This window comes from Cyprinus carpio, chromosome A18 (genome assembly GCF_018340385.1).
Source record: "Cyprinus carpio isolate SPL01 chromosome A18, ASM1834038v1, whole genome shotgun sequence".
Taxonomy (NCBI): Eukaryota; Metazoa; Chordata; class Actinopteri; order Cypriniformes; family Cyprinidae; genus Cyprinus; species Cyprinus carpio.
In genome coordinates, this window is record NC_056589.1 from 9,422,641 (window position 1) to 9,446,794 (window position 24,154).

The window sequence follows — 24,154 nt, forward strand, 5'->3', positions numbered from 1 at the left end:
CACTCTCAGTATGTGAAGGATTTAAGATCACGTCTCGAGGAGAGCTATAAGCTTACATGCCAGAATGCTCAGAAGTCAGCTAAAAGGAACAAAAATCGGTTCGATCAACGTGTAAAGCCTGCAAGCTTGGATGTTGGGGACAGAGTCCTTGTTTGGAATGTCAGAATCCGAGGAAAACACAAGCTCGAAGACAAGTGGGAACAAGAAGTGTATGTGGTTGTAAAACGTGCTGGGGATCTTCCAGTTTACATTGTGAGACCAGAGACTAGGGAGGGACCTAACCGTACACTCCATCGTGATCTGCTCTTGCCCTGTGGCTTCCTATCATCTTCTGTTACAGAGGATTTTCCAGAAGATCTTACTGCTCAAAAACCCCATACTCGTAGCCAGAGTCGCAACCGTACTGACCAAGTTGATATCTTTGAGGATGAGGATACAGCGGATGCTGAACTTACCATCCATGGGAGTTTTGCTCAGTTCCCAATGAAGTTCAGTGTGGAAGGAGTGAGTGGAGGTGGACATGATCCAACGACTCGTGACATTGTGGGGTCTGTCTTACCGACAGCCACAAGTGACACTGATTCTGTTTTACTTTCTCCACAAAGCCCTGCAATAAGATCTTCAATTGCAATCTCACTTGAACCCCACTTACCTGAAGTTGAAGAGTCCTGGCCAACCATTGGTGAAGATCCATCTATGTCCAGCTGTGAGGTAGGAACTTCTGTGGAAGAGGCTGAGTTAGAAGAGCCTGGAAATCCTCTACTTGATCCGATAGACGAACATGTTATGAGAGAGATGGAGCTACCTGTGGGAGGAGAATTGGAAATTCCTGTGGAAGAGATAATTGTCAATGTGCCTGAAGCTGAAGTGCTTCTGGAGTCTGAGGCTGAAGTTCGTGAGCCGGTCCAATCTGAGTCATTTGTGGGTCCTGCTGTTTATAGTTCTGCTACTGCCCCCAGTGATATAATGGGATCTGATGTAGTACCTAGACGTTCAGGTCGGCAGCGTCAACCCCTTCAACGACTTCAATATGCAGTATTCGGCAACCCATTAATTTCAGTCGTTCAAACACTTTTTCATAGTTTGGCTAATGTTTATACAGAGGCCCTTAGTCAAGCCGCGGCAGTAGACTCTGTCCCTAAATTATAATAGTTGCTTCTGCAGTTTCTATGCAATGGGGACGTGCATGATTTAAGGGGGGAGGGTGTAACCCAGGTGTTTTTGCCTTATTCTCCTTATTTGCGGCTCCCCTCTGTGTTCGCGTTGTACGTGCATGATTTAAGGCGCGAGACTTGAGACAGTGTTGTGTCACTTTCCTTTAAATACGGCCGCGCGCTGTTGTTTGTGTGTGTGTGTGCGTGGGAGCTGGGTGTGTCGAGCTGTTGCAGGTGGGCGTTTAGCCGGTAAAACATTCTATTAATTAAACTGCTGGTTTAACTATTATGTGTGCCAATCTTTTAGATTGCCCCTACCTTTTCAATTGACTGCTGTTGAGTGACTTAATGATACGGGAACTGGTGAGTTGTTCTTGTTTGTTATACGGTGCTAATAGTGTATTGTATGTGTATATGGATCTGTTAGCCGGTGTTGGTGTGGCTGTACTTTAATCATATGGAGTCTGACTATATATATATATATATTTTTGCGCCTATTTAAGTGAGTAAAATATTAATAATTAATCTTAATGTTGTTGAATTATGAAGTTGTGAACTACTCTTTGATTTTGAAATGCATTTTGAAGCTATTTATTGATGTTGTCTATTTATAAGAGTACTCTTGCTGATTGTTAAATTATTCATATTGCTATAAGCAGTATTTATATTGAATAATGTACATGATGAAACGAATGAACTGAGATTGATTATGATAATATGATGACTTTATTGTATTATGATTATGGTGATATAGTTGTGATGCTTGGAACCAGAGTGATGTATTAATTGGTCCTGTTTTGTACAGGCCAGGTTCTGTGCATTGATGGCGAGCCACTAGGCCCTAAACTGATGCTTTGGAGCGCATGTATCTACCGATGTGGTAGGAGGCGCTGCAGCTGCTAATCGATACACCTGCACACACACCCTCAGAGACATTCTCACATACTTTTGGATATTTTTACACATCTATATATCGTCACTGAGCTTATGAATTGTTCCATCATGGACTCCTTGGACTCTGCCTGTCTTGAGGGTTGTGTGTTGTGAACCGCTGCGGCTTCATGCAACTTTTTATGATTTAAAGAATTCTGAATTCTAAGATTGTTGTATGTTCATTAATAACTTTGAACTGAATACTTCCTATGTGCACGTGTAAATATTGTAAATGCTTGTTGTCTTATATATAATACAATTCACAATTGCACCGCAGCCTTGACTCTGTGTATCATTGAACTTCACCTTTTCCTCCTTGAGCCAAAATAGAATCTTCTGATACTGGTTCACTATTTTATTTATAATTGCAGCACTTATATATGCTACACACACATACAGTTTTTATGATTTATATTCTGTGATTCATTAACATTTATCCATAGCTAAAGAAAGTTGTTAAAATATTGAAATATTGATAAAACTGTCTGTGAAGATAATAATAATAATTTGCAGAGTCATATTATTGACTTATTTGAAGGTATTTTTATCTGGTGTTCATAGGAAGGTTGTCTCTATTTTAGGTTTTGTTACAGCACAGCTCAGTGCTAATTCTGAGAATTAAATGGAATTAATTGTTGGGTAATTAAAGGACAAGGTTTAATGAGTGTGATTTATTGGCAGCTGTTCATCTTCTGAAATCCTTGGTGGACTGGTGATCAAGCAGCCAGACAATTTTTTGTCATTTTGTATTTTGACTGAATTTAATAGTCTTTTAGGAATGTATTTTTGTTAGCGAGTGGAGTTGGTTAAAGAATGCACACACACCCCACAGGGAAATGGAGAAGTGTATAAGCTAATGGTGTTTAAAGTTTGGGACAGAGGGACACCATGACCTTCACTGTTCCTTAGCGTATGTCACAAAACTCTGAACAATAGAACCTTCTGGTGTGTTTGCATAACTGTGAACCAGAGCTCTCCAGTCCTCAGCCCTGGTCTATTAACACCTACAGGTATCCGAGAGAGATACACAGAAAGCAGGATGCAGATAGAAAGCTGTAAAGATACCCCACTATAACATCTCCCTTAAAAGGAATAGTTCACCAAAAATGAACACCCTCAGGCCATCCAAGATAAAGATGAGCTTGTTTCTTCATTGGAACAGATTTGGAGAAATTTAGCATTACATCACTGGCTCACCAATGCATCTTCTGCAGTGAATAGGTGCTGTCAGAATGAGAACGGTGACAAAATATGAAACATCAATTAAAAAAAAAAAAAAATAATAATAATAATACAGTCAACACTTTATAATAACTTTAATAAATAAATCATAAACAAACATTATATAATGCTTAACAGATCATTAATTCATATATAGTCACATAGCTAGAAATATGAGATAATATGCTTGTTTTTTTTTTTACTAAGGTACTTACTGTAGTATTACACATTACCTAATTATTAACAGATCATTATTTGATGTAAATTGAAATAGTACAAATTTCATTAAACTTTCAATTAATATGATCATGCACTTTTAAAAATCTTCAAATGATTTTGACAGATGGCTTGCAGTGGTTAAAAGCTTCTTGAATAACAAATTAACAAACATTATATACTGCTTAACGGATCATTAGTTAATGTTTACAAACGTTATTATACTTTCAATTCATATAATTATGCACTTATGAAAAATATTCATGTTAACATATTTATTAACTCATAATCACAGTCTATTAAGGTCACATAAGTTAATTTATAATAACATAAGGTCTCCGTTTGTTGCGTAGACTTCTACTTTTTACACATCTTAACAAATCATTTATTAATTATTTGTTCATGTTTTTGCAGTACCCAATCTAAAGTAGAAACTTTTCGTCAACTGCAAATATTTATTAACATTTGCTACTCATTAGTACCTTTATGAGCTGTCATCACAATGCCAAAAAGTGTCCCAAATTACCGGAATTCACAATATTTACACTTCCAAGTCATTTCCAAGTCATTTATGAATAATTTGTTCATATTTTTGCAGTACAAAATCGAAAGTGAAAACTTTAGCCTTGATTCTTCTCTCTACATGTAAAGCTTCACTGCACCTGCAAGTAAGGTTGGGAGGTATATAAACAGTTTAAGGTATATCAACATATTTCAATTTGAAACAATATATAAGCAGAGACAATACTGTTTATAGTAACATAGTTCAATTTGACAAATTAATCTAAAAAATAGTAGAGGACACAGTAAGTTGCTAAGGGAAAAGGGCACATGCAACAGTATTAACAGAGTCTGTCTTGTTTGATGTCTCATTTGGCCAAACAATGATTTGTCTTTTCTGAATCATTAAAATATTGGTGTCCAGGACATTGCTATTGAGTTTTGTATTTTGAAACAAAGTGGAGGCTTGAACCCGGAAACAGTATTTAATGTATGTAATACCCTGTGTTTTCATAGACTTTAATTTGTACATTGTTTGGAAGAGAACAAGCGACAGGACACAACAAAGCGAACATTGCAAATCCAATTGTCCTTTTTGTCAGAGCACTGGAGTTCATCAGAAATAGAACGGGGCATCAGTTTACTGCTATGGATTTTTTAGTGTCGCGTCGCATCTACAGCATCACTGATAGAACACTGGTGGGTTCTATTTGCTTTTGTCACGTCATGCCACTCGTGTCTGGTATAGACACATTGTTTTGGTATTTGTGAATCTTAAGTATATTCATCATCTGCTTTATGTAAATGCCACTGCAAGTCCTTTTCTCAAACTTGTAACTTACATGCTTAGAGCAGAATCATGCATCGTTCATTTACATTTCTACATGTCTCGCTGCTAGTGATGGGTCGTTCGCGAATGAGCTGACTCTAAGAGCCGGCTCTTGTAGGTGAACGACGGGAGCTGGCTCGCATATCTGAAGAGCAGGCTCTATTTTAAAAAAATATAGCCTATAGAAATTAAATCATTATGTAATAATGAAATAATGGATTCATTTTATTTTATTTAAAATAATTGACTAATTCAAATTACAAAATAATTATTATGTAGGCCTAAAGGCGCACATATCCGTTTCGACTGTCTGATCAGCCTCACATTCTGTTCCTGTCAATCATACACGAGGTGTCAACCAATCATACGGCATGAGGGAGGGGCCGAGCCATCACACACACATGGTGTTCTCGAAAACAGGACAAATTATTACTGAGAGAAGAAACCGCATCAGCCCCATGAAAGTAAGGCAGCTTGCATTTCTGAATGCAGATCTCTCATAAAATAAAAATATGATCAGCATTGTGTGTGTGTGTGTGTTCAAGCTAGTTATACAAAACATAACTAGTGAGATAGTTCATGCTGGTTATATAACATGCCAAAAAAAGAGGGACCAGTTTAATCCTTTCAGTTATTTATTTTTCTTTAATATGGGTTCTATTATGTTCAGAGTCAGATTTTATTTGTTTTGTAATGTTGTTGTTTCTATACATTAAAAAGTTGTAATTTAAATGCAAATGTTTAATAGTATTCTTTTTTCATAACAAATCAATGCATTTTTAAAGAAATTGTGAGACACTGTAAGTATGATTTCATTTAATAATTTAATTAGAATTGTTTTCACACCTATCATAGTCAAAACATTATTGTTTTTTAAAGAGCCGTTTGTGAGCCAAAAGAGCCGGCTCTTTTCAGTGAGCTGAGTCAAACGAGCCGGCTCACGAAAAAGAGCCGAAATGCCCATCACTACTCGCTGCAATAAAACTGCAATAAAATTCTTCAATCACACCATCTAGTGGTCTATTATGGATACAACCACAACTACTACAACTGATAACTGAGTTCTCAAGCAGGTACTGCGAGTCATGTTGAGGCAATGAAAATATGTCAAATTAATTTTTTTTCCAGGTTTGTCTGTGTTTAGGTAAAGAAATAATAAAAAAAAGGTAAAATGGCATTGCATAGTTTTCAATGTATACATTAAATTAGATTAATCCCTTGTTAAAGCTACATAAGTTATTCAAGTTATTCAGGAGCGGTTAGTGATTCTCTCTCTCTTTTTCTTGGATTAACATTGACAGCAGTTAGTAAATAAGGCACAGTCACTTTAAGACAAAATGCATGGATCCAATATAATGATGCACATATTTCTCAACTGTTTACATTCAATTAAAACATAACAGACATTTTTCGAGGATACTCACACCAAGACAGGTATTTTGACTATTTTGCATGTATTTGTCCATTAAAGCGCAAAAGATAACTCAATTTGGTGTTTGCCGGCTATGAGATGTGGCTCTGTGTGTTGTGCACAAAGAACACAGTGCGCGAGTACTGAATTAAGTTCTTTTGCTTCTTCTTGAGCTTGAAAGCTTTCAAATCACTTGAATGTTTAAACTGGCAAAGCTTAAAAAACATGTGCAAATTATAAGCTTTCAAGACAATGCGTTGCAGTAAACCGATTAGGCAATCCATCGACTGTCCTGAGTGTCCATCGCCGGCCCCCCAACAGCCATGGGCCCCTATAATCGTCAACACCTTTCACCCCACTACCGTTCCACACCTGTGGAATTACATCTCTGCCACAATTCTAAGTGGGAAAGATAATATTTTGAGCGCAGAAGTGCGTTTTGCTTGGCGCGAACTGAGTTTTGTGGAGAAAAGTTTTGTCTCACGAAGAAGTATTTTGAGCGCACAAAAATCAATTTTACATTTAAAATACGTTTTTGTATTTGTGCAGACCTTCTCTTTTGCACATGCAATGATTCACTAGCCGGCTCATCTGATGCCCACCCTCAGTGCTCGCTAAATGCCGACGGCTCGCTTGCTAAACACAACCCAGCGTTACAATATGTCATAATTCAAGCCAATCAGAGACGAGGCTGCTAAATTCTGATTGGCTGCCTTGACAACCAATCACAACATTCCTTGCATTACCTCAAATAGTTGATATTCTGATCATTTTTTTCCTAGCATATTTTACCAATTCCAAACGACATCAATCTTAATAACTACTATTAATCTTGTATTTAATCATTTATAATTTATATATAATTATTCATGAAGGATGGAAGTGAAAATGTCTTTTATTCAGGTGTGCATAATTATTAAGCAGATTTTCTTTTAAATGCCCATGAGCAATATTAAAAACTGATACAATACTAGAAATTGCAGAGTTAATGAATAACCATTGCTGGGTGGGTCAGCAAGGTAAGTAAAAAACAAGAAGAAAAGATGCATGTTAACCTGCTTAATAATTATGCACACCTGAATATAAGGCGTTTTACACTTCCAGCCTTCATGAACAATAATATATAGTTTATAAGTAAATACAAGATTAATAGTAGTTATTAAGATTGATGTTGTTTGGAATTGGTAAAATGTGCCTTGAAAAAAAAAATATAATCCGAATATCAAGTTGCATAATAATTATGCATGCACTGTATTTTCCCTCTTCCGCTGTCATCAGCAATGCAAGGAATGTTGTGATTGGTTGTGAAGGCAGACAATAAGAATTTAGCAGCCTCGTCTCTGATTGGTTGGAATTATGGCATATTGTAACACTGGGTTGTGTTGAGCAAGCGAGCTGTAGGCATGTAGCGAGCACTGAGGGCGGGCATCAAGGGAGCAAGCTAGTAAAAAGTTGAATGCACAAAAGAAGAGGTCTGCACATATCCAAAAACTTATTTTGAATGCAAAATTGATTTTAGTGCGCTCAAAATACTTTTTTCTTCGAACATTTTCTCCACAAAAATTGCGTGCGTGCAAAATGCACTTTTGTGTGCTCAAAATATGATCTTTCACGTGCAGAATTGTGGCAGAGATCTAACTCTATATGCGCCCCCCAGTTTGGGAACTACTGCTGTAGAGGAACTTGTCAATTGAGCATACAGTATGTGAAGCAGTTCATTTTGCTAGAGTCAGGATTTCATAAAGAGCTACTTTACACAGCCTGCATATGTAGGGCTTGCAGATTCCTGTGAATGAGCTTAAACTGGTAAAGAAGTCATTGACACACATACTGTACCTATGATACTGTACCAATTATCTACAGCTGAAGTTTAGGTGTTATGTATTGATACAAAATATTGGTAACAACTGCACTAACCAGCTACATATGTTAGCGTTATTTCACCTAGTAAGTAAGACATTTGTAAGTTAATTTTAAGTGTACATTATGTAAAGTCTACAGATACTTTGTATTTGGTCTTCATTGAAACAGTAGTGGATGTGGTTTGAAGTCTTTAAGATACAGACATATACATTTGGACAAGCCCACTGGCATGAGTTTTGGGTGTAACTTTTGGGTATGTCTTTGGAAACAGTGTTTGAGAAACATGTAAAAAAATAAATAAATATGTGTGTGTGTGTGTGTGTGTGTGTGTGTGTGTGTGTGTGTGTGTGTTATATGTTCCCTGTGCCCCTGTCTCCTGTGTTTTGCTGTGCCTTGTTTATTTCCATAGCTACCCCCATTAGTTGCCATAGTCGCTCATTGGACCACACCCAGTCCTCTTAGTTCCCATAGCAACTTATTGGCCCCTTTTGTTCTCCCTTGTATGGAATGGCAGTAATATAGCAAGCACTGCTCCCATAAACGCTACTTTATCAGGCATTATATTTAAGATGAAATGAAAATGGCATCGAAACATTTCTTTTTTTTTGTGATTTTTATTAGTTTTTACATATGAGAAATAACACCATAACATCAATTCAGGATAGAACGCAAAAACAACAACGACAGACATATAATCAGTTTACATATTCCAATGAGAGAGAGAAGGAAGGGGGGAAAAATACTCTTTTATATAATCCTGTATTTTAGAAAAAAAAAAAAAAAACAACAAAAAAAACTCTGCCAAACCCCAATAGTACTAGGTTTTGCCTTATTAACTTGTGCTATTGTACATTCACAGGTTCATCAAAACATTTCTAAAGATTATTAGCTAATGTTAACTATTCTGTTTGGTGGATCACTGTAGTCGCATATGTCATCAGGTTGTGGCCACAGTGTCTGTGGTCAATAAAGTGAACAAATTTTTTAAAAGGTTTTTCTAAATCATTTTACATTGTTACAAGGTATCAAATATCAATAAACAACCAATACACTTACAATAATAATGTTAATTATACAAACACTTGAGTAATACAATGAATTTAGAGTGTCATCTGAATTAATCTGCGGATTCAACGCAGCACGGCATGATTGTCTGTTAACTATTGCAGTTATGCCACATTTTAATATCTTTATGATGAAGGTTTACACTAAGAAAATAACATTTGCAAATTGCATTTCAGCTGTGAGAGATTTTATACTCTTCTCTCACACCAATGGTCCTGTGCTGTGTTCTGCGCTATTCACTATATGCATCAATTATATATATATATATATATATATATATATATATATATATATAATAGTGATCACTTACTGCTTTTTATCAAATGAACACATGTATATGTAAGTGAAGTGGTGCAAAACAAGTACAGAACGTGCATTTTGCCAACTTTTTTAGTGCATGCAAATCACAATGTAAACCGTGCAACTGGGGGAAATAAACTGGGATAAGGAATTTTTTTTTTTTTTTTTAGAAGATTTTAGCTGAGAACACAAGTCTATCAACTGTCTCTGGTTTAAGACAAGCTCTGTGGCATGAAACTATATTCCCACTGGCACTAAAACCCCTCTTAGATGGGGAGCTAGTTGCTGAAGCACATAGGTATTTTTTTATATAAACTAATACAAAAGGATTATGCACTCTCTCTGTCTTTATTACGTAAACTAGTAAAACAAATGAAAAATATAATAACAGTAAAATTCCTAATAGTAATTCCAAACTGCCGTAGCCTATGTTTCTCTATTCACACAACAGCAATTGAGTAAGTGCATTTATACAGCAATCACAATCACAAACAATACAGTTGAGGTCTCATGACAGAACACAAACTGGTTGAGTGACACTATCATTTTGATCGCTAAACTCCAGTTTACGCCATGTCCATATACCCACACTTGCAGTCTTTGCACTTGACCACTTGATATGATGTATTTCCTGTATTTGGCCCCAGTGTTCAAGTGAGGATGAAGACCACAAGTGTGTGTACAACTTTTCATTACCTGATGAGACACACTTTAATTTCTGGTGCTTCTAATTAAGTGATAAAAAGCAGTTGCTAATGATGTACAAAATAATTATAGGCTACTCACCTTTGCACAAACAAAATGTGTAGCACTTTGTTCTACAAAATTATATGTAATATCTTATTATTAATATTTAACTTACATTGGAAAGTTTTCAGTGACCTCTCGCGATCTTGGCAAAAAGTCTTGCAATTTATTTTCACAACATGATGCATGATGGGATACACTAAGCCTTGAATACTGCTCTGAAGCGGTATTCGAGATAGTGTGGATTTAATATGCGTTAAGGGCACTGCGCTTTGGGGTTTTTAAGATCTGGACAGTCTTGCATACTTACTTCCTGTTGCGTGCACACACTCTCAAGTGGCCAAAACTGCAAGTGTGGGTATTTGGACAAGGTATGAGTCTCGTCCTGCTGGGAGATGGCATCACATTATTGCCTTGTCCAAATACCCACACTTGCGGTCTTTGCACTTGACTACTTGACTACTTCTATGACGTATTTCCTGTATTTGGCCCAAGTGTTCAAGTGAGGATGAAGACCACAAATACAAGTGTTTACATTGATTTATTTTAATTTTAAATACTTTGCATTTTAAAATAAACTAAATGTCTGTTCAGTATGTGGACAAGGCATTACGTGTTTTTTAGATCATCGTAGGTGGCGCTTCCATAATGAGCGAGGAGCGAGTTTGTTTTTTAATGGTTGCCAGATTGCTTAAAATAATCAAAACAGTGGGCAGAAAATGTAACAACGAAGCTCTGATTCAGGGATTTGAACTCTTGATATCTGGCAACCGCACACATGAAAGCTAGAGTAGCAGAGCTTGTACAGCAGTCCGCAATAACATGTTGTCTCCTTTTTTGGATATTCGGCGCATTTTTTTGGGAAAGTATGCTTGAATTTGAAATAATCGATATTCACAATATTTTCAAATATTACATCGTCGTCAAAATCATTGTGCAATATTGTTGTTGTGTATTCTGAATTGTTATTTTATTAATCTTTTTTTATTTTATTTTTTTATTTGTTTTTAGAATTGTGATGGCCATGGTAGTTGCTTGTTCTTGCTGTTCTGTGTTCTTTGTTTATTTTGTAACTTTATTAAACTACCTGGGCCTGTTTTCCCTATCTGCCTCAACATTACTATATATATACAGTCGTGGCCGAATGTTTTGAGAATTACATAAATATTAGTTTTCAAAAAGTTTGCTGCTAAACTGCTTTTAGATCTTTGTTTCAGTTGTTTCTGTGATGTACTGAAATATAATTACAAGCACTTCATACGTTTCAAAGGCTTTTATCGACAATTACATGACATTTATGCAAAGAGTCAGTATTTGCAGTGTTGGCCCTTCTTTTTCAGGACCTCTGCAATTCGACTGGGCATGCTCTCAATCAACTTCTGGGCCAAATCCTGACTGATAGAAACCCATTCTTTCATAATAACTTCTTGGAGTTTGTCAGAATTAGTGGGTTTTTGTTTGTCCACCCGCCTCTTGAGGATTGACCACAAGTTCTCAATGGGATTAAGATCTGGGGAGTTTCCAGGCCATGGACCCAAAATTTAAACATTCTGGTCCCTGAGCCACTTAGTTATCACTTTTGCCTTATGGCACGGTGCTCCATCGTGGTGGAAAATGCATTGTTCTTCACCAAACTGTTGTTGGATTGTTGGAAGAAGTTGCTGTTGGAGGGTGTTTTGGTACCATTCTTTATTCATGGCTGTGTTTTTGGGCAGAATTGTGAGTGAGCCCACTCCCTTGGATGAGAAGCAACCCCACACATGAATGGTGTCAGGATGCTTTACTGTTGGCATGACACAGGACTGATGGTAGCGCTCACCTTTTCTTCTCCGGACAAGCCTTTTTCCAGATGCCCCAAACAATCGGAAAGGGGCTTCATCTGAGAATATGACTTTGCCCCAGTCCTCAGCAGTCCATTCACTATACTTTCTGCAGAAGATCAATATGTCCCTGATGTTTTTTTTGGAGACAAGTGGCTTCTTTGCTGCCCTTCTTGACACCAGGCCATCTTCCAAAAGTCTTCGCCTCACTGTGCGTGCAGATGCGCTCACACCTGCCTGCTGCCATTCCTGAGCAAGCTCTGCACTGGTGGCACTCCGATCCCACAGCTGAATCCTCTTTAGGAGACGATCCTGGCGCTTGCTGGACTTTCTTGGACGCCCTGAAGCCTTCTTTACAAGAACTGAACCTCTTTCCTTGAAGTTCTTGATGAACCTATAAATTGTTGATTTAGGTGCAATCTTAGTAGCCACAATATCCTTGCCTGTGAAGCCATTTTTATGCAACGCAATGATGGCTGCACGCGTTTCTTTGCAGGTCACCATGGTTAGCAATGGAAGAACAATGATTTCAAGCATCACCCTCCTTTTAACATGTCAAGTCTGCCATTCTAACCCAATCAGCCTGACATAATGATCTCCAGACTTGTGCTCGTCAACATTCTCACCTGAGTTAACAAGATGATTACTGAAATGATCTCAGCAGGTCCTTTAATGACAGCAATGAAATGCAGTGGAAAGGTTTTTTTGGGATTAAGTTAATTTTCATGGCAAAGAAGGACTATGCAATTCATCTGATCACTCTTCATAACATTCTGGAGTATATGCAAATTGTTTTTATAAAAACTTAAGCAGCAACTTTTCCAATTTCCAATATTTATGTAATTCTCAAAACTTTTGGCCACGACTGTATATATATATATATATATATATATATATATATATATATACTATATTACTATCAAAGCAACATATAATCTTTGGATCACTAGTGACAGCAATCTGAATCACAATATATCATCAATCATTAATGCATTTTTCATGCATGCAGTTTATTGTTTTGATTGAATTCAACATGTCATTATAAAATATAATTGCTCATTATATTATCCCAAATATACTGGCTATCATAACATTATTGAAATAGTGGTTCTAAACTAATGATAGCTGAGAAAGTTTTGTATAAATTATGACTGATTAACTTATTTGGGAGGATGAACATCCTAGCTCCAAATTGTACCTTCGGCATCCTTATATGAGACTGTAATGTCGTTTTTTCAGCGTTCTTTCAGCATCAGCATATTTATTGATGTGTTGAAAAAAGTCTTTTGTATTTCAAAAGCATGTTGAGAGCTGTAATTTTGAGTGCCTCCATCTCCTCAAGGAAATACTTTCTGAATAGTAGATTGAAATTACAAAGTAGAAAAGTTTTCCTCAACATGAACAAACTGTGATTCTGAAAAGAAAAGATTGGAATGCCCTGGGATACATTAATATTATTCTCTTTCTCTCTTTTTAGATGACTTGATTCATGAAGCCTCTGGATCAACCCATTTGTTTGGCAGCTTCCATATGACAGACAGGAATCCAGCTTCTTTAGTCCAGTCAGATTCCACAGGCTCGTCAAAGGGTAGCAGGGAACAACCTGAATTTTCCTCTAAAAAACAAAAGCCTCCTGAACTCTTGTCAAAAGTTGTTGCACATGACAATGAAACACATCAATGGCCTTCAAATGTATCTTTGGAACGAGTGGAGCCATTTACTCTTCCATCATCTGTGCTGGTCAGCAACCATTCCTCCAACTCAGGTTTGTTCCCAGCATGGCTGTCATTTTTCACCCACTATTTCTATATATTACAGCTCATTGTATTCATACAGACTCGTCAATCATGGGTCAATTATTCCTTAAACTTGATAGTGCATTATAGAAATGTTGATTTAAAGCTAATCAATAACATATGCAAGCTATAATTCTTGTGAGCAAAAAATCTAAGCAAGTGGGTCATTGAATGTTTTTGCGCCATTTATGGCAAAGCAAGCATGAATCTGGAAATGAAGGCGCAGACTTTCACTTTTCACCTGCATCTCTCAGCTGTGCAGACATTCTCTTTATTAGTAGACTACATTTCTGTACATCCAGTGAAAATGAGTAGTCATACAAGCCCTGCTATCAACATCAAGTTTTCCATCTTTACCGTCATCACACGAATCGTGGGTATTGACTAATAATCATGTCCAAAACCCCTCATTGAAGCATTTCAAATTTAAATTGGCTCAGCGCATAATTATAATTTTTTTTTATCATTTTTACCTTTGTTTGAACACAATGAAGGACTAGCAACTTCAAAACAGTTCTGCAAATTAAATTGTTTTTAAGCTTATGTAACCACTTTTCAGTGTTTTATGAAAAGACAGATTTAAACTGATTTAGAACCTAAATGTTTTCCAAAGCTGTTTGAACAGCCACTGGGCATTATGTCACAAATTACACATTATAGCTTCATCCCAGCATGCTCTTTCACTGCTGTAGCAGTTTATGTAGAACCCATTCAACAGGCCCAGAGAACTGAACATCCTCCAGTGTTTAACAAAGGAATCCCCAAAAATGGCATCTACAACTGTGCTAATCTCAACACTTGCCCACACATAGTGATGTCAATTGCCTAACCCCACTTATCACAGTAAAGTAAGTATAATGGTCTATTTATGCAAAGCTGAACCATATTTGATATTTACATTTAAAGCATTAAATAGACTTATTCAGAATACTTATACTGTAGATAGTGGATCGAATATAGGATGGTGCTGGTCTGTTGATTACCTCATGCTACGACAAGAGTTTTGAACTTGGTTTATGTAAGGAAAAGAAGCCAGTCGAGAGAGTGTGGGAGTGGAATTACTTGGGAGTTTGAAGATCAGCAATGCTGCCACATGCTTAATGAGCTGCTGAAGTTTTACTGAAGTAAAATTCTTTACTGTAGAGCCAAAAACACTTGCTTTACATCGCCTCTATACAATGTTAAATGCAATTTGAATCCCATTGAACTTCTGTAATGCCATTTATTTCCCGGTGATACATGACAGTCAACCAAAACCTAAGTAGGGTAAGACTTGATCATGACAAATGGGAATCATGTGGTTGGAGAGTAGGGGTTAAAAAATTTAAGGAAATCATCAGAAAAGCAAAGTAATTTCAAAATATTATTTTTCAAAATGTATTATTATTGTTATTATTTTTAATAATGTGCACAGATGAATCATGCACAGTAAGAATGTGCAGTTAACTTTCTATTTGAACCATTTTGTTTACAAGTTATGAAGATAGGATTTTTTTCTTTCATGGTGTTTTTTTTGAGAAAATTTAATTGTGTCTTTGGTGTGTATATACCTCTATAGGTACTAGAATTTTCCTGGTACATTTGTTCTTCGTAATGAAGGTCAGTCAGTAGCCATTGGCCAATCAAGCTCATCCAAACAGCAAGCAAGACAGACAAAGAATATGATATAATATAATGTGATATATATAATATAATATAATTACAATTCTTATTCAGAGATGCATGTTATATAATTTAGTATTATTTAATATTGTATTTTATGTTGTAGTAAACAGAGTGTAACAGAGTAACAAACAAACAAACAAAAAACAGAAAAGTAAATATACTTTTTTATATATATAATAACCATAACTCCACTTTTTTATGCCTGTAAAGCCAACATCCCTATAGACATACTATACTATAGTGAAACTGCTATACTACGATAAAGAGTAATTGATTTAAATGGAGTATTCAAATCCTAGAGAAGCTCAGAATCACAAGTTCTTAAAAAATAACCTGTTGAAGTCAGCTTGTGTTAATGTCAGTGTTTCATCTAATTCCTTGAGACCAGATAAGACATTCATAGCTGGGGCAATTAAATATTTAAAGATCAGCTGTCAAGGGTTTTGAGATAGAGTTCCCCCTTCATAACTCTATGAGGAGTCTTAGAATTAGATACAATAAGTAAATTTTCAATGCCAAGCTAAAAATTTAGCTTAAAAATATCAACCATACAAGACTATTCAACAACACTATGGACCCTTTTCACAAGACTGTGATGATTCATTTAATGGTTATCAGCATCGTAAATCCTCGAAAGTTTTTCATATTTGTATTTTTAAAAAAATGTATCTACATCTATAACACTACTATTTGTATTAAATCACCTTTGCATCGAATAAAAAAATAGAATAAAAAAAAATATATATGTGCGCTAATGTGAGAGTGTTTCTAATGCTGCTTCTGACTGCCGTTATCAGTCTCTCATTTTATTGAAAGTCATGAAAACACTATATCGTGGAGTTTTTCTTTTGCTATTTGATCAGATGGGAATGAAAAAAATATATATTTCTGGCACTCTCCCATTCACTGCTTTTCAAGTTAACCCAACTATGATGACTTCCATTGCTGAGAAACCCGGAAATATGAAAAACGTCCACTGGCCAATTTTAGACACATTTGAAAATCAAGTTATGTTGAATCATAGAGTATGAAGGTATGTGATTATGCTTTCAAAGGTCACAAAAACAGAAATTATATATATATATATATATATATATATATATATATATATATATATATATATATATATATATATATATATATATATATATATATATATATATTCTAGAACACCACATTTAAAATCTTTTACTGTACACAAGGACAAGCTATAGATTATGATACATGCTTCTTTTAGCAGTTTACCTCAGTGTTCTGAAACAGTTGCGTGTTTTCTGCAGGTATTCAACCTGAAGCATGCATTCTCAACCTGAAGCACATTCTTGATGCATTGGCTGTAAATTATTTATTTAATGACCCAAACAAAGCTGGAAACACACTTAGAGAAAAGACTAATGGCAAAGCTGATCAGCTTGTTGATGAAAATTTATTCTGAAATGACCGTGTATTTGATTACTGATGCTTTTATAAGATGACTGTAATATAATAGATATTCTGAACTGACCTCGAGTCAAACGTTATTCATAGAAATATCATTAGTGATCATGCTTCTGTTATACTTGTAAACCTGAGGCCTCCACTTGTATTTTCCTAAATAAAACATCATACCTTAAAACTCACAAATATCAGACTTAAAACATGCAGCTTTTCATATGTAATGTTTTTATGTTTGTAAATATGCTGAAACATGCAATATGGACTTATTTACAGCATCTGAAAAAAAAAAAAAAATCAACAATCTCATGGCAGTTTGTAACTGTTTTATGTGCTGGCGAATTAGTGGCTGTGAATTTTTATGATCTCAATAGTACATTTTCAACTATTATATAAAAAATTGCAGTACACCTGCTTATGGACCTTTGTGCTTACTTTTTCTTGTTCTATAAATTGTATGTTTTTGTACGATTTATGATATAACTAAATATAAAATAGTTATGATTTCTTGTAAGACAGGGTTGAAACTTTAATGTATAGACAGCTTTAGAATTGTAAAAAATCTTAGCACATCCTTTATATTATATTTATATTGTACATGTTTATTAGAAAACATATTTAGATTTAGAAAACATATTTAGAAGTTCTTTGTAAAATACTCTAAAAACACGCTTGTGACCTTATTAATTGAGTATTACTGTTGCTATGGGATTATTTTATGAAACCTTGCCAGTTAAAGTCCAGTGAAGCCATGGTTTACAGTGAATTTAAGAAAAGCCTTAGCTATTCTAAAATTGCTGTAAACCAGAGCTTCTTGAGGATTATTGCTTTATTTTAGGATGACATATATATTTTTCAACCATATTAATCACATTAAATCAGTATTTGATGTACCTTAAAAGATTCAAAAACATTTGTTCATACTTAAAATGCCTTTCTTCTAGATACTGCTATGTAAATATATGACAATATATTCTGTAAGAACCACATTTTACATACAAATACCTCTGTTTACTGGCATAAGGGATGACTGTCCTTATTACATTTCCTTTATACACTTCATAACATCATTGTTAAAGCAACACTTTGTAAATTTTGGTGCTCTAGCAGTTAATAAACAGAACTGCATGTATCCCATGGAAGAACATTCTAACCAGAGCTATTTCTCCAAGTTTATGTCTATGGCGATTCACGCAGGTATGTGTTACTCCACAGCGGTGATGACCCGAACAGACTACAATAGTCCAAAAATAATCACTTATTATAAATGTACCGTAGTGATTTGGGATAAGAAAAAAAAGGTGATTTGGTAGATGAATTTATGATGTACTCGCATATTATATACATTTAGCAAATTTTGAACACAGAAATAGTTACATAGTGTTTCTTTAACATTATCCTCACTACCATCGTCATTATTGTTTCATTCACTGTCATCACCATCATTATAATATTCACTTCACCATCTTCATTCTCTTTAGATGTTCTGCAGTCACCTCACACCTCTCTCATCTCAAGTGTTTTGTTTTTTTCAGAGTTTGAGTGGATATCTGAGCTTGAGGCACCTGCGGCCACATCCAGAGCTGCAGACCCTCTTCATAAAGCCAGTGATTCTAGCAGATATTCACCTGAGCAGAGAAACACAGCTGCATCCAATAGATCTTCAGCTACAGCTGTGAACACACAACGAGAAAGACCAGACATTACAACCACTATTGTATCTCAACCTACAATATTTAACAGCAATACTGTCACCACAACCAGCATCCCCTTTACGAAAACCACAAATCAGATTAGCACTACCCAGTCATCTGCTGCTAAACGACACTCCAAAACACCTAGGACAGCCATCAGAACTACAACTACAGAATCTCCAAAGACAACACCTAGAATCCTTCCTGCCTTCACCTCACAGAGTGCTAGGTTGGACCCTTCAAGGAGCACCTTAGTTCCTTCAAGAGCTGCTGCTACCGAGGCCTCGATGCTGAGATGTAACATCACTGACAAGATGTGGATAAAAACAGGTGCGATTGCACATATCAAATATTGATCTTTATGAAATGACAGAAAATCATTGTAGTGTAACAGTGTTTTAGTCGAGACGAGCTCGTTCAAGTCTGAGTTAAGACTGAGACCAAAAGAAAGTTAATTCCTACTTAAGACTGAGTCCACATGCTTCCAAGTCTTTTACCAGACAAAAGACAATGAAAATATAGTTTTGGGTTCGGTTGAAAGGTTTGAGTACTACAGCATTTACTGTTATTTGCCACTGCTGCCATCAATCATGCTGAATTAATCCACCTGTACATGTTCAGTTACGGATGAATGCTATTTGTTATCATGGCAGATTGTGTAGGTGCTACTGAATCATTGTTACTGTAGCCTACTTGAGAATCAACTTGATCTCAAATTTGAGTACAAGAGCATATTTCCATGATAGATTCACATGAGCACTAGTGTCTACTTGGACTCAACCTTCTTCTGGTCTTGACTTTGGCCCTGTTTATACCTGGCATTAAGATGTGTTTTGGTTGTACAGATCAAAAGTAGATGAGGGAGACACATACTTCCTGTTTCAATCCGTATCTTTTGCTCACTTTCGACCACTTTCTTGATAGGGGAGAGTCTATGGCTGGCCGGATGTATGTATGGGCTTTTTCTGATCTTTCAGTCTAATATTTTTAAATAAACAATTTACTTATGAATGAGACAACGGAAAAGGATTCAGAGCAGTAGCAGCTCATGACTGTAAATTTAGGTGGGGCAGATTCTGGGTTGTGGTGCTTCTAGTTTATAATAAACTCAAGAAAGCTTATAGTCTTTATAGTCTAACACATGCACACACAATTTTGGCACAGATCAAATGTCCTTATTAGCATTATTCAGCCAGTGGGCGGCACGCTAATGTCGATTGACAGGCTCGAAGTACACACAAACACAGAATGCTATAGAATTATTGTCTTAATATTGTCTCTGAATATTGATTTAGAATGTTACAAGATGTAGAGGAATTTAAGTGAGGAAACAAATATCATGTCTCATCTCAAAATGGACATAAAACAAACACAACAGAACTATATAATATATATTATATATATATAAGGCTTTTTACGTGAGTACATTTAAACTTCAGGATTAACACTTTCATTCATTTAAAACACTACTCCACATAGGAAAAACAGACATGCCAGCGACTTATTGACCTGATGCAGACACATACAGTATAGATGAAGCTTGGTCTGGAGTGTCATAAAGAAGCGTCTCAAAACTGCCCAAATGGCTCTCAGTTAGAGTGTGCTGCAATTCCACTTTTCACCACAGATTTACATTGAAAAATTGGTGGGGCTGTTGAGTTCGGGAGGACACCGGCATGACTGCCCCACTTGGTATCATTTTACATGCCTGCTGAAGCTTAAGTTATCAAAGTACCGCTAGAGCATTTCTGGAGCAGCTGGCTGACTCAGCATACGCAGTTTCTCCAGAGCGACCGCAGGAGCGCTGATGACGACAAAGCTGCTTAAAGATCGGCCAGATTCACCGCATGACAATGATTATTTCGGGTTTATTCTTACCTTTTCAATTCCAATAATGGCCACAAATCGGTGTTTTTAGAATGGTAAAAGCTTTTTTACTGTATTTCCACTGTCATATTGATGCACATTTATCATACAACACTGATAAAAGCATATATACCCCTACTTTATTACTATGTAAATAGTATATGGTTTTGTTGAACTGTAGTCTTGAAAAGATGGAGCTGCATTAAAGGGTTACTCCATCGCAAAATGAAAATTTTATCATTAATCACTTACCCCCATGTCATTCCAAACCCATAAAAGCTTTGTTCGTCTTCGGAACACAATTTAAGATATTTTGGATGAAAATCGGGAGGCGTGAGACTGTCCCATAGACTGCCAAATAAATAACAGTGTCAAGGTCCAGGAAAGTATGAAAAGCATCGTCAGAATAGTCCATCTGCCATCAGTCAAAATGGCGCTACGCTTATTTGGAGAGACACCGAGGAGAGGAATTGTTGAATAAAGTTGTTATTTTTGTTTTCTTTGTGTACAAAAAGTATTCTCGTCGCTTCATAATGTTACAGTTGAATCACTGATGGCAGATGGACTATTCTGATGATGCTTTTCATACTTTCCTGGACCTTGACACTGTTATTTATTTGGCAGTCTATGGGACAGTCTCAAGTCTCCCTGTTTTCATCCAAAATTTCTTAAATTGTGTTCCGAAGATGAACAAAGCTTTTACGGATTTGGAAAGACATGGGGGTATGTGAATAATGACAAAATTTTCATTTTGGGATGGAGTATCCCTTTAAGCAGTATATAAAAAGTGATTCTGTTTCTCATGAAAACGTTTCTGAAACGTCTGTATTTGACAAATATTGCATTTAATTCACTTCATCTGTGATAGAGTATGCAAACACTGCATGAGTGTCACTAATGGGAGCAGAAAGTGTCCGGCTTGACGTGTCTGTTTTCAAATCCGCCCCTGACTGCAAATGGCTACTCTCGTTGACTGCCGTCTGTAGCCGTGCTTCAAGTTGAATGCACCTATTGTCTTACTACACTCAATAGCCGTTTACAGATACCATAGGAATGAATGAGAAGTGCCGTAAGCTGAATCCCACCTGTCGCAAAAACTAAAGTATTGTTTAGTGTAAAACATGTTGAAGATTAGCAGATGGGCTGACAATTCATTAAATGATGAGCTGCTTACTCTAAAAAGCTGTTTATTCAGCGTAGTGAAGCCTCTCCTCCATTGACATCCATAAAAAAAGAAAAAAAAGAAAAAAGGCCTCTGGTCTCCTTCCCCACATACTGCCAAAGTGGAAGCATTTGCATTAGTCGTTACAGATTTTTGGCTAAAGGTTGCAGGCTTTGCAAGGTTCTTGTGGCTTTGTCTTAATACCAGGTGTAAACAGGGCCTTGGATGAGCTGGTCCTGACTATAGCATTACTGTAAATTACACTGTAAAAAAAAATACACTGCCAAGAATTTACAGGATTAAAGAGTATTATTTTACAATAAATTACTGTAGTCAGAAATTTACTGTGAAATCAAAGCATGCAGTGAACTTATTTTAAATTTAATTAATGTTGTAATGAATTTACTGTGAAATCAAAGCATGCAGTGAACTTTTTGAAATTTACTGTTCTTGTTTTACTGTGAATTCACATTATAAAGTTGTGTCTTTAACTGTGCCACTGTGAGAGGAATTTAGTTTGTTTACTGCTGTAATTTTTTCGAAGTCCCCATAATAGTGGTTAGTGATTAATATTTGTTTGGGATGTTGTGACCCAAGTATCTTCATATTCAAAATTACTGTAGTCAGAAATTTACTGTGAAATCAAAGCATGCAGTGAACTTTTTGATCTAGTCATGTCAGAAGTGTGACAAATTGGTTTTTACTGTGAATTTTAACAGTGTACAGTGAGCACTGGAAATAGGTGTAACCAAGTGCCTTACAAAATTACTCTTACAGAAATTGACCATGGTAACCATAGTTCTGACAAAATACCAGTTACTTCAATCTGTGAAAGAAATTAGCCATAATCACATGGAACTGGAGAAGTGGCCTGGTTCTTACAGTATGAAGTATACAGTATCTTACAGATTGAAACAAGCTCAAGTCAAGACACCTTTATTTAATAATGTTTTATACAAAACAGATTGTTCCAAAAGCAGCTTCATTATAAATCAGGAAAATAACACGATCAGTTCAAATTCTTCAAAAATGAGACAAATTCAAATTCTGCTGTAAAGCAGCTCTAAAAAACACATTTGTATAATTATTTAGCTCTAATCAGTTTAATGTTAATACAGTTCAGTTCAATAACTTTGCAAAGCTTATCAATTATGAAACAAGTTCAATTACCATGTAATTTGACAGTCCCAATCCTTCCTTCCTCTTCAACGGCCTTATAAATAAAAGTGGCAAAAAGTTGTTAAATACATAAAACAACACACACACACACACAAAGAAAGATTCTAACAATGTTTGCAAATATCTAATACAGGTGCTGGTCATATAATTAGAATATCATCAAAAAGTTGATTTATTTCACTAATTCCATTCAAAAAGTGAAACTTGTATAATATATTTATTCATTACACACAGACTGATATATTTCAAATGTTTATTTCTTTTAATTTTGATGATATAACTGACAACTAAGGAAAATCCCAAATTCAGTATCTTAGAAAATTAGAAATATTGTGAAAAGGTTCAATATTGAAGACACCGGGACCCACACTCTAATCAGCTAATTAACCTTAAAAACACCTGCAAATGCCTTTAAATGGGTCTCTCAGTCTAGTTCTGTAGGCTACACAATCATAGGGAAGACTGCTGACTTGACAGTTGTGTCCAAAAGACGACCGACATTGACACCTTGCACAAGGAGGGCAAGACACAAAAGGTCATTGCAAAAGAGGCTGGCTGTTCACAGAGCTCTGTGTACAAGCACATTAATAGAGAGGCGAAGGGAAGGAAAAGATGTGGTAGAAAAAAAGTGTACAAGCAATAGGGATAACCACACCCTGGAGAGGATTGTGAAACAAAACCCAGTTAAAAATGTGGGGGAGATTCACAAAGAGTGGACTGCAGCTGGAGTCAGTGCTTCAAGAACCACTACACACAGACGTATGCAAGACATGGGTTTCAGCTGTAGCATTCCTTGTGTCAAGCCACTCTTGAACAACAGACAGCATCAGAAACGTCTTGCTTCAAAAAGGACTGGACGGCTGCTGAGTGGTCCAAAGTTATGTTCTCTGATGAAAGTAAATTTTGCATTTCCTTTGGAAATCAGGGTCCCAGAGTCTGGAGAAAGAGAGGAGAGGCAACAAAATCCACGCGTTTTAGGGCCAATGTAAAGTTTCCACAGTCAGTGATGGTTTGGGGTGCCATGTCATCTGCTGGTGTTGGTCCACTGTGTTTTCTGAGGTCTAAAGTCAATGCAGCTGTATATACCAGGGAAGTTTTAGAGCACTTCATGCTTCCTGCTGCTGAACAACTTTATGGAGATGCAGATTTCATTTACCAACAGGACTTGGCACCTGCACACAGTGCCAAAGCTACCAGTACCTGGTTTAAGGACCATGGTATCCCTGTTCTTAATTGGCCAGCAAACTCGCCTGACATTAACCCCATAGGAAATCTATGGGGTATTGTGAAGAGGAAGA

At 36.2% G+C, this 24,154-nt stretch overlaps 1 protein-coding gene across 1 annotated transcript in view; it reads left to right on the forward strand.

The window, feature by feature from the left end:
* Window positions 1–24,154, forward strand: part of LOC109112385 (UPF0606 protein KIAA1549L-like) — a 115,235-nt gene that overhangs the window by 23,508 nt on the left and 67,573 nt on the right. Inside the window, exons 2-3 of the mRNA XM_042774718.1 lie at window positions 13,538–13,825; window positions 18,491–18,979. Coding sequence (XP_042630652.1) covers window positions 13,538–13,825; window positions 18,491–18,979 — 777 coding nt within the window. The remainder of the gene's footprint in view (window positions 1–13,537; window positions 13,826–18,490; window positions 18,980–24,154) is intronic.